Source organism: Acipenser ruthenus, chromosome 4 (genome assembly GCF_902713425.1).
Source record: "Acipenser ruthenus chromosome 4, fAciRut3.2 maternal haplotype, whole genome shotgun sequence".
NCBI lineage: Eukaryota > Metazoa > Chordata > Actinopteri > Acipenseriformes > Acipenseridae > Acipenser > Acipenser ruthenus.
In genome coordinates this window covers 71,312,611-71,324,722 of record NC_081192.1, presented here as the reverse complement: position 1 = coordinate 71,324,722, position 12,112 = coordinate 71,312,611, and the positions used below count along the sequence as shown (strand labels likewise).

At 35.7% G+C, this 12,112-nt stretch overlaps 1 protein-coding gene across 1 annotated transcript in view; it reads right to left on the bottom strand.

Moving 5' to 3' along the window:
• The window catches only part of pik3r4 (phosphoinositide-3-kinase, regulatory subunit 4), a 35,162-nt gene that overhangs the window by 21,152 nt on the left and 1,898 nt on the right, over positions 1-12,112 (bottom strand). Inside the window, exons 3-8 of the mRNA XM_033998903.3 lie at positions 11,558-11,691; positions 10,192-10,774; positions 9,912-10,046; positions 4,911-5,132; positions 1,873-2,046; positions 1,234-1,379 (exon numbers count right to left, since the gene is read on the bottom strand). Of these exons, the coding sequence (XP_033854794.1) occupies positions 1,234-1,379; positions 1,873-2,046; positions 4,911-5,132; positions 9,912-10,046; positions 10,192-10,774; positions 11,558-11,691 (1,394 nt within the window). The remainder of the gene's footprint in view (positions 1-1,233; positions 1,380-1,872; positions 2,047-4,910; positions 5,133-9,911; positions 10,047-10,191; positions 10,775-11,557; positions 11,692-12,112) is intronic.

Here is a 12,112-nt window from a genome sequence, read left to right as displayed (position 1 = left end):
TATAACTTCAAGCATGTCTTGACTCTCAGTATGGAATCACAAAGAGGATATGGGCCTAAATACAGGCACTTGTTAGTGAAATCAGTCCAAATGTTGTGCAGCTGTAACCAATATACATTTTGCAGTGTGGAGTAGTGGTTAGGGCTCTGGACTCTTGACCGGAGGGTCGTGGGTTCAATCCCCGGTGGGGACACTGCTGCTGTACCCTTGAGCAAGGTACTTTACCTAGATTGCTCCAGTAAAAACCCAACTGTATAAATGGGTAATTGTATGTAAAAATAATGTGATATCTTGTAACCATTGTAAGTCGCCCTGGATAAGGGCGTCTGCTAAGAAATAAATAATAATAATAATAATAATAATAATAATAATAATAATAATAATAATAATAATAATAATAATAATAATAATCAAAGTGGCACAGAGAGTTCATTTCAGGCACATAGCCTCATTTTCCTAATGTATTACTTTAATCAAAATCACATACTGTACTATAAAAATAAGGCTGGATGAAATACTGCTGACTTCTAAAGTGCTCATTTTTTATTTTATTTTTATTTTTAGTTTACCATATGTATTTGAGAAAAGGATACCAGGGTATGTGAGAGTACATACAAAACAAGATTGTTGTAATTCCTACCTTTCAGGGTGAGAATGTGTCATGAAGGAGGCAAAACATGTCCATACTTATACAGTAGCTTCTGGTAGTCTGAACTGATATATAATAAGAACCACTCTACTGCTGAATGCAAACAGTGGCTCACACATCATTTGCAGTTAACTTTAAAAAAGAAATTGCTAAGAGCATTTTAAAGAGCAACATGGTATAAATATAAAATATCACCATTCTCTTAACTAACATATTTTTTCTTCAGTTGGTTATTAATTCCTCTGAGCAGCAAGATCTTACAAATTTGCAGATAGTAGATAAAATTGAAAAAGTAGAGAAAACTAACCTGCTAAGGTCAAACTTAAGACTAATAGACTAGTCAAATCTTGTGGTACAAAAATAAAATGTCTGGCATGAGTACAGTGACTAACACCTTTCAGCTGAAAATGGCAATGCATTGTAGAAATGTACCCATACTTAAAATACACCCACCAACCCTTTTTCCAGTGTCAGGAAATTGCCCTAAAAACACATGAATCTGCATTTGATAGAAATAAACACAAGCTGCTGTATTTACACCTTAATAAATATGATAAAATGTTATGCTGGCCAAAGCCTTTTACCTGGATTATTGGCTGTGTAATAAATGGGTTTAGATATGGCATTAACTTGCAGTAGACATCTGCAATGTTCAGATGCTGAGCTACCATAGTTATGAATCCCACAGCCCCGTAACGAATCCAGAGATTAGGATGGCAGAGAAACGGAGCTAAAAAAAAAAAAAAAGAAAAATAATTAAATTAAAATAAAAAGTTCCAAAGAATTATAATATTTGGAAGACTAACCAACTCTCCTGAAATTGTTACGGAAATATGGGACACTCTTAAACCACACTGTCAGGAACCAAGTGAAGCTTACCTACTCACTAATTTAGCTTCATGCATATTACAACATGCTAATAGTAATTTTGAATCCATCAATATTTATACAGAACAATGCAACAACAGGTGGTTCTCTAGGGGTATTTTTCACAAAATTAAGGAACCCTATTACTACTGGTATAAGTATACTCATTCTCGTCACAGACTCCCACTCCCCAACATTAACCAAAATCCAATTTTCGCCCCTGGTAGTGCTAACAAAAGATCAGATAGACTATCCCAGTAATTTCTCAATGCAGTAAATAAAGCCAGCTGAGGGTCTAGCTCCCTAATGACAGACCTCCCCTTGTGCAGTAGGTAAAACCATTGTTTAGGACTTACCAATGTCGCTGACAAACTCATAGATGTGTGGCTTCTGCAGCAGCCCTAGCTGGCACATGCAGGTCAGGGCATTGAGAGCCTTGTAGATGACAAATTCTTCAGCGTCGCTTAAGCCTTGCTGCAGTAAAGGCTTCAGGATGGAGGAGCTCTGCCAGCCCACATATGCTGCAACCCCTGAAGCACAGAACACAGACAAAATTATCAAAACATATGGCAACTGAATCAAGAGAGATTAGGGCCCATTCACACTGAAGACTATGCTATATTCAACAGTTATTTTCCACATCTGTTTATACTACTTTCCAAGTTGTGAAGACTTTGATAAATCTGCCCCATTGATTTGCTATTTTTCAAACATCACAAGATAAATGGAATTAATAAATGGAATCTGTAAAAAAGAAATTGACACGTGGATCTAACCCTTGGCATGGAAACACAAGAAACATTTCAAACAGCGTTTCCACAGGTTTCCCATCATTCCAATATTCCTCTGGGACCCAAAGATCTGGAATCAGTTGTCTAAATACAGTGGTGCCCATAAGTATTAACCCTCATCTATTTCAAAGCTATTCTCCACAGTGACATGCTGTACAATACATGTTGATTTTGATCAAATGTTTTTCAGGCCCATAGCCCCGATTGTATTGAAGTACTGAATCCAAATTGATCAATGTTGGTAAGAAGTCTCAAGTATTGAGAATTGAATCTGTTCTGATCAGAACAGTAGCAAAATATATCCCCAGACTTGTGCAAAAAGCTTGTACTGTATGAGCTATGACCAGGGCCCCGATGTTATTGCATTTCCCTTAAAGCAATATCGTTTCAGGAAAAGTTAATTTTTTTTTGCTTTTTTCACTACTAAAACGCAGGCGAATATATGTTGAAATTAAATCTACACAACACATTCTGCATTGTCGAAACAACTGTATAAATAAATGTAAAGTTTATACTGTACAGAACATAGTCATTAACTAAGAGCAGGACAGAGGAAAAGAAAATAAGGCATGGCCCTTAAGCATTCTCTGCACACTGATCCTCAAGTGCATATGCCATAAATGCATATGAAAATACAGCGATAACTATTGAGTATTAAAATTTAAAATCAGTAAGTGTAGTACTTACCTTACTGAATTTTTCATGTGCTGCTGAATATCATTTAAAAGTAGTAGGATCTACAACACCGGGAACAAAAAAGACTAGGTTCTGTGCTTTTAAATTAGATTTGGCTTTTAATATTTCCACTGTATCTTGACTGCATTCTAGGAATGCAGTTAAATGCTCTGTGTTTTCGTTGATGTATTGAAAAGAATCAAACCATGTTTTCCAGCAGGTTACAATTGGCTCTGTGGGTCTTGGTACCTTTTCAAGTGGCTTTCCTGTTTTTTCTGACACATATTTTCAGAAAGTTTCAAAGATTTTTTTCACTGATGAAACTGGCAAAGGTAAACTTGGTCTGCCAAATGTGTCCGATACGTGCATAAAAATGTGCTGTACAGGTGACATGAATAGAGTTCACAGCCATGCCTTTGATAATCATAAAACGTCTTCATATTCGCAGCATTATCAGAAACAAATGCAGTGATTCATTCCCATTCAATACTGTACTCAGAGATTTCTGACAATTGACGGCGCTATTGTTGCTCCATCTGTTTTTTTTCTAGGAACACAGATTGCAGCAGTTTGATTGCTCGACAGTTATTCTTGTGATTAATTTTGTAAACTGGGATATTCAGTACAAAACAATCTGTTATTTCATCTACCATTTATAGACAGCAATCCATCTTTAACAAACTCTTTTCGCCTCTTTGGGCCTGAAAAACTTTTGGCAGGCAGTGTTTTCTCAGCCAGATGGCAGACGGCATGACTCCCAGTTTTCAAGTTTTCTTTTAGAAAGATTTTAATGGTAGGGTTATCTACATTTTCCAGAGGCATGTCTGCTTTAATCAAACTTCTGTCAGATGAAATCTAGCCAAGTTTCTAACTTCGGCAGTTTTTGTTTTGTCTTAGCACTGAACAGACTTGAAACAGTAGCTTGCTTTTTCGTTGTCTCCCCAGTCGCTTTGCAGCATTTTCTATTTAGGCGTTTCTTGCTTTTAAGGTGCTTGACACAAGTGTTATTTCTGTTGTTGCTTCGTTACACACTGAACAAAATAAAATATCACCCGATGAATGAAACTCACCACAAGGACAATCTTTTTTTGTGTTGCTTTGCTGTAATGCGTGATGTTGATGCACCTTTAGCCGCCATAGTTGCAATTTAAAAAGCGCTTTTTTTTCCAGTGTTTAACTTCCGTTTAACCAAAGCCATAGCAAAAGGAACCACAGCAAAAGGAAGCATAGTAAAAACAAAATGCACCCTGAAACAATCGTCTGAGAACTGAGCATTATTTTATAAAGACTAAATGTGAAATTATTACATAATACAGTTTTTTTATGCCCTGCCTTCCCCAAAAATGTACATTTCATGCTTTGGAATGTTTTTTCATATTCGCTGGCTAGAAGCTGTGATAAATCTAAAGGAGAAAATGGATTTACTTATAATAAATGACTTATCTATACCAAAATGCATTATTGTTCATCTTTATCTAGAACTACTGGTAAAAATACTAATAGGCACCACTGTAATTATTTACTTATTTTGTTAAATTCAAAAAATGTTTCCATGTGTACGTTGTTCCCATAACATTTGTTCTTAAAGGAGGTGAAAGTGTTTTAAAATCTTACAAATATAAAGCATCAAAAGGTGATAGCACTTAATTTCTTCTTGTGTCCTTTAGTTACCTGTTGCCATCACTATTTGAGAGATAAAGATTTTTCTTTAAAAGATTTAACAGCCAAGTTTGGTTTTAAACCACAGCTAAAAACAAAGCTTTTGATAAAGGAGCTTTTAAGGCAGGAGAATCAATACATGTGATGAGCTGATTCCACGGTACCAAAACAGATGTAGTGTGCCTGGCATAGGACTTAAAAACACTTAACCCTTAACCTAACTCATTAATGAATTGCCCCCATGGCCCATGTGACTGACTAGCACGAACCGACAATGCTGTCAAAGAAAGCTCCTCGGAGATGCCAGTCATTCTTGTCGTTCAAGAAGGTGATCATGTGGGACAGGAGCACGTCATTGGCTTTCTGCCTTCCGAAAAACACACAGAGCCGGGTGATGCCGTTCTCCATCAGCGTCTGCTTCACAATGTTCTCTGGGTCGCTCAGCAGCGTCACCACTTTCTGCTGCACCATTTCATGGAGGGCCTGCAGCTCTATACAGAAGAAATCAAAATGGGAAAATCTAAGAAACTAAGACACAGACATCATACTGCATAGCAATTCCAACCAGCAAATGAGTATAGGTCTAACCTGCACTAAAGTTACAAAAAGAAACTCACGTTACTGTACTTAGACGATTGATTCCAGATAACTGCGGAAGAACACAGGTACACAGTAATGCTCAGGTTTAATTTATATAAAGTAGACAAAGATGCATAGCTTGTAAAACTGATTTAAATATTGCTGACAATTACATTTGGACAGGTTTTAGTACTTTATAAGAATTTACATACAGAGTGGCTCCCTCTTTTTTTAGGTGTTACTGGCCTCTAGTGGAGATTCTGCAAGTTTGCCCCTTTTTCAATATTTACAAAAGAGCTTACCTATTAGCACTATTATGATATGCACAGGTCTTGTTTTAAATATTTTTTGATCCTTTGCTTGCATTTTATACTTTACTTTGGAGTATGAAGATATTTCAAAGACAATAATCAGTGCATTTGCATGGCCAGTAATATTCCACTAGTATTCGGAATACTGAATAATGGAAATATTTGGAATATGAAGAGGAATATTCCACCTCTGCATATTCAGAATATTGGAGGTGGCACATTCCACTAGTATTCTGCATATTAATTGAATATAAAGCCATGTAAACAGCATATTCCGACTATGAAGCGTAAACCACAAAAGACCCATAAAACAATAACAGCAACAATAGATCTCAAAAATCCCACCGCTACTATCAAAGACTTTTTAATATCAGTCACAGTGCTCTTTAAAATTCAAAAATATTGTGCTATTTTATCCCTGGTAATTACCTTTTCCAGAAGTGAAAGTATTTCCAACTTTTTTTCAATTGTAAGCACAACTCGCTTTCACTTTCGCGCTGTACAGTGGGTGATGATCGTCTCTAATTATTTATTTTTTAAACATATAATTTGGGGCAAAGTTACTTGTACAAAAAAAAACAAAAAACAAAACTTAAGTTACTGTTTCGTTGTTGTTAAATGAACCTTTAAGAAACACACTATTCTAAAAACATTATACTATCCGAAAATGTGTTCAGTATGTATATAGTACAAAGTTATACCTTCACATAAACATTTCAATATATACTTTGATGTGTAGGTGTTTTATTTATTTATTTATTTATTTTACTTTGTAGTTAAGTCTTTGCGATGTAAAAACGTTATTTGCTTATTTATGGTTTATTTGCTAGAGAAAATACTAACCAGGGCTGTCTGTATCAGAATGTAATATTAAGTGTGTATGTAGATATGGTTTAAACATTGACATTGCAAAGAGTTTAAACGTTCATAAAAATTTACCAAAAGCACATCCCTAGTATGCATGTGTTAATGGCGTAAAAGGAATATAATTGTTTACCATGTAAACTCAGAATATGAAAGGAATAAGATAATTCCGCCTGCATATATACAGACTTACAAAGCATTCAGAATATTCTAGTTTTCCAAATACTTAATGTTCTGAATACCTGTGCCATGTAAACGTACTGAATGATTTAGATGAAAAGTTTCTGCTGCTTCCTGGTACTGTATTTAATTACTTCAATGGTCTAGCTGTAGTCATATGGGTAGCCAAATTATCATTTAGAGATACAGTACAATGTTGCATATCCGACACCCTGTGGACTGGGGTATAGGCAGATATGTGAAAAAGTCGGATTTGCGAACATCTATATAAAATGACATTTACACATGCATAAATAGGTTAGTGAACAAAAATAACACACAAACTGCTTTAAACACGGGGAAATTATTTGCTTTAAAAGTAAGCAAATGTAAACAAGATTAATTAGGCTACAAATACAGTGTTGCTATGCAGTTTACTGTAAGCCATCTCTATGCAAAGCTTTAAAAAAAAAAAATACAAAACAAACGGTAAATGTACAGTAACCTGCAACTGATGGCTTCTTTCTTAACTCTAGAAGTCCCTGCCTCCCTGGTTCTGCTTTCTTAATATCTCTGTCACGGTACTTTGCGCTCTTTTTTAATATTGCCAACAGCCGATAAGCAGCTCGGTTTAAATATTGCTTCGGCTATTTTAAATAAACGGCCGGTAAGCATTGCATTTATGAAGCTTGCTTTGTTCAATTCAAATGCATTTAAAAGCTACAACAACACGCTGCCAATATCTGCAAGCGTGCGCTCCATCATATAAACACATTGCACAAAAAAAAAAAGAGTAAAACACAAAGCTTTCTAAACCGGTGTATTGAAACATCACTGCTACACACAGATGACTGAAACATGCACCAAAAAGCTGATTGCTATAACGCTTTCTTTCTGTTTCCATCGACGACATTGCACTTGATTCCAATACCATTACTCTCGTAGCCTAATTTTAATATATTTATTTATGTATTTAGCAAGGAGGTTCATTGATCAGGTCGGTTATGTGACGGTCGGATATGCGTTTTAAGATATCTTGAAATACTTAGGTGATCTCTAAATCATTTACAGATATCTTTAAATTAATTTTAGATATGTGTAAATAAACCATTGTGAAGATCTCAATATCATTTTGAAAAATGAAAGATATGTCAAATTGATTTTCATCTTAAATAACATTTTTCTAGCATGACATGCCAAACTGTCATTTAGAGATATCTTGAAATTACTTCCTGTTGATTTCAAGATATCTTAAATTGAGTTAGAGATATCTTGAAATGAACAGGAAGTAATTTCAAGATATTTCTACATGACTTCCTGTCCATTTAGAGATATCTCTAATTGAACAGGATGTCATTTTGAGATATCTTAAAATTAATTTCAGATATCTTAAAATAGACAGGAAGTAATTTTGAGATATCTTAAATTAAAAATTAAAAGGTATCTCAAAACCATTTTGAAATATCTTAAAATGATTTAAAGATATCTGACAATCAGTGGCGACTGGTGGTCCAAAAAAAATGGGGAGGCAGAAAAAAAGCAGAGGACTTGGGGTCCCCTTAAGCCACCAGCAGCAGAAGAATCTTATTATTCTGACTGACAACACTTTTCATATCTTAATGTTTTGCCCCAATTCAAAGCTGTTAAACGCATTTTCTCCACCAGCCAGCAAAAGAAAACAGTAGCCCACTGTAATTTATTCTAATAAACTTAACTGTTACACACTGCCATCATATGTTTTCTATTTTCTAAACAAAGTTGTTAAAGCAGGTGAAAGTCAGACAAAAATCAAGCACATCATATCGACGTAATTTGTTAAACTTAATAAATAGGCAACAAAATAATCAGATACCGTTCTGCACATACGAAACGTATCTATGGAATATAAAAGAAGCAATTCAGACAAACTTTAGTTCTGGAGCAAGGTACCAACTGTATCTTGAAGCAAAGGTGGCTGATAGAAAACCTCCTCCCAAAAGTAATTTTAAAAACAAATGAACAGAAACAGTCATTTTAATTATAATTAAAAACATCTTGTCATTTTGCGTACCTTCTGAGTTGATCTAGCTTTATTAAAAGAAACCTTCCCGCTGCTCCCACAGTGTCGTCTGTGTGACTGACACAGAGAGAGAGAGAGAAGACACAAAGAATTCCCCTCTTTTCTTTGGTGGATAAATAGTATTTTTCAGTAAAAAAAAAAAGTTTTATACACGCACACTAACCTGCCCTAGAAGTTGAAGTTTAACTCGACTTGTTGTGATGCTTTATAGCCCAATGTTTTAAATCAATAAAGTCATACTTTGATCATGTGAGCACAATTATTGAAAAGTAAACAAAGCCAGCAATAAAGACGGTTATTTGCTACACTTTTGGTCAGCCAATCCACTCTGTCACACCAACCACTATGAAATGACTTGTTCTTATTAGCAATTTTAATTTTTGGTTGTGGTGTCCCTTCAGATTTTATCTTAAGTTTTTCAGTATAACCTAGCATGGCAAGCTGAGTCTTAATCAGCTGATCAACTGTGTTATCCTCCATTTTACATTTAAACACCTGCACAAGACATGCACCAAAATGCTTCAGCAGGGGGCGGTAGGGTGTGGGAGGTTCCTCCAACCCTAAAACCCGTGCTCAGATCACACGACCTACTACTGCGACTACTATGTTTCAGACAGACAGGACTTTGAAATGGGAGGCATTGCCTCCTCTGATAAGAAAAAAAAAAAAAAAACCCACTGGGCTCCTCCAATTGAAACCTGTGCTCAGATCACACAACCTTCTATTGCTACTACTTTTTAATAGGAGAAAGGAGTTTGCCATGGAGGCAGAGCCTCCCCTCTTAAACAAACAAAAAAAAAACACTCCTCTAGGACCAGAACACCACCTGCCACTGCTACTACTCTAAGTGCATCTCTAAGCAGCCAGAATTGCTGTTAATTTAGGAATGTTGAATCCAGGTTTTTTTTTCCTCCCTTGCCTACTTAAGGAAGCCTCCACTGCTGAAAATGCATTTTAGATATATCATTTAAAGCTCCATATAAAGATATCTGGAAAACATTTTCAGATATCTCTAAATGTACTTTAAATATCTTAAAATGATTTATAGATAACTTTAAACATTTAAAGATATCTTCATTTGGACATATCTGGTAATGATTTAGATATGTCTAAATGATGATTTGAAAAATGTTAATTTTTGGTGTTGTAATTGAAACATTTGCATATCCTAATAGTATATGAAAATTAACTGCTATATCATACTTTTCTTCAGCTAACTTAAATGAAATAGCCCTCAATAAATTCCATTTATCATAGCTATAAATCTAAAACAGGTATGTATTATTTATACAATATACCTGAGTCATAGTTTTCATTGGGGTGTAACATTTCTTCTGTATCTTCTCCATTCAAATCATGTTCCATATTTAGATTATTTTCTTGCACAAGTTCTAGAAAACGAAGTGCAGTCTCAGCCAGAAGTGCTATGTTCTCTGTTAAAACAAAGACCAGGTTACATTCTTGAAATACATTAATAGAATATATGATGATATACCTGATTTATACCTCCTATCAGGTTTAAAGAAAATATATTTTACATGAATGTACAACTGCATCTATCCCATAAAAAGCACTTACCAGCATAGGCAAGTCTCACAATAGTAGCTTCATCCTGGGCTAAATGGGCAATTCCAGGCAAGATGTACTCTGGATAGATATTTATATCATTACGGGGGACCTCTTTGACAAGCGCAAGCACTTTAGTCAGTGTCCTCACAGCTTCTGCCCGCACCCTGGGCACTGGATCATTGCAGAAGTGCAGGAGGTAGGGTGTGATGCGATCCAGCAAGATCTCCACACACAGCCTCTCTGCCAGGTGAAGAATGAGCTCCAGAGCTGCCAGTTTGGAGTCGCAGTAGCGGAGGGTCTGCAGGCACGAGGTGATGACAGACACCAGTATGACCAGGCCATGCTCCTTTGTTTCTCCCTCAGACTTCTCCGCTTTGTCACCCCCGCAGAGGTTGTGGATGATGTTTTCCAGGTCCTTGCGTATTACTAGGATGCGTTCGTCTGCAGATTGGATGGTCTCTTTGGCAAATTGTGCCATATAAGGCTGCAGGAATGTGTAAAATATATCAGGGAAAGCATTGCCCCTCTGCTGCTTAAGGTACTCTTCTGCTGTCAAGCGCTTTTCTGGCTCACGCTGGACCATCTGAGCCGCCTGAAAGGATGCAAAAAGGGAAACAATTAATATTCAACGGCTTTTGAAGCAGCAAAGATTTTTCCAAATAAACCCCCTTATTAAAAGGTACAGTTGCATTCCACAAACCCTACTATTAAATCTTCATTATTGAGCCACTATCCTTATTTTTTGCAGCTTTTAAAAAGTATTAACTTACATGCAGAGATTTCAAACACAATGCTAAAGATAAGTGGATACTGGTACCTAGGGTAATTACTTAATGTGTTGTTGTTCATACATGATTTTGCAGAAACAGACTTTATCAGACCTACAGAAAAGATACCAGAATGCAGCAGTTGCAAAAAACAAACAAACAGCAAAAACAGAAGCCCCACAAGAGATTCTCAGCACAATAAAAGGTAGAACATTAATTATACAGTAATAGTAAAGTTAATAAGATATATTTAAAGCACTGGTTGAGCTCCATCAATGTCTTTCAGGGATAAGGTTTCTGCTCTTCAGGGAAAGGGTTTGATTTCACGTTAGAGAGAACCAATAAATATCCTGAACATTGTTATCTGGTGAACTGGCTTCAAGTAAAATCTATTTATTATAAGTTCACAATATTTAATAGTAGAATTTTAGAAATGCTTGATGCTTTCTTAAGAGCAAATACAGCTTTGTGGAATATTTAGGCCAGTACACATGTGTCAACAAGCATCATAAGGTAAAAACTAAGTCAAAATTATATAAAAAAAAAAAATAATAATAATACGAAATTTAATAGATGCAAGATTTTCCTATACTGCATAATACCCTTACCAATTCACGGATGCTTCTGTCCTCAATTTTTGCCAGCACTTGTTCAGTTTGAAAATGTCCCTTTCGATAAGCGAGTAGCTGAGAGAGGTCAAATAAGGGTACTCCTTCTGTGAACAGTTCAGCTATAACACAGCCTGAAAGAAACAAATGCTGTTTTTATTAGACACATATAATGGGCAAGTTAAGCAAATGCAAAAGTGTAGGCTAATTTTTAACAGCATGAAAACTAGTAAGGAACTAATTCCACTGCTCCTTCCTGCAAATAAAGCTATTTACAAAATACCAATGGCAGGGATATATTTAACCCTATCCCTGCCACAAAGGTATTCGACTCAATCTCACATTTACAATCACAGAGGAAATGATACATGGATTAATATTTTTAACACGCCCATTTGTTTTAAAAAATGACCAAGGAACTTTGAGATATATATATATACACACACACACACATATATATATATATACACGCACACACATACATACATACATACACACACACACACACAGAATATGAAGTATGACTTTATTAATGGGTTAAAAGACTCTGCAAGA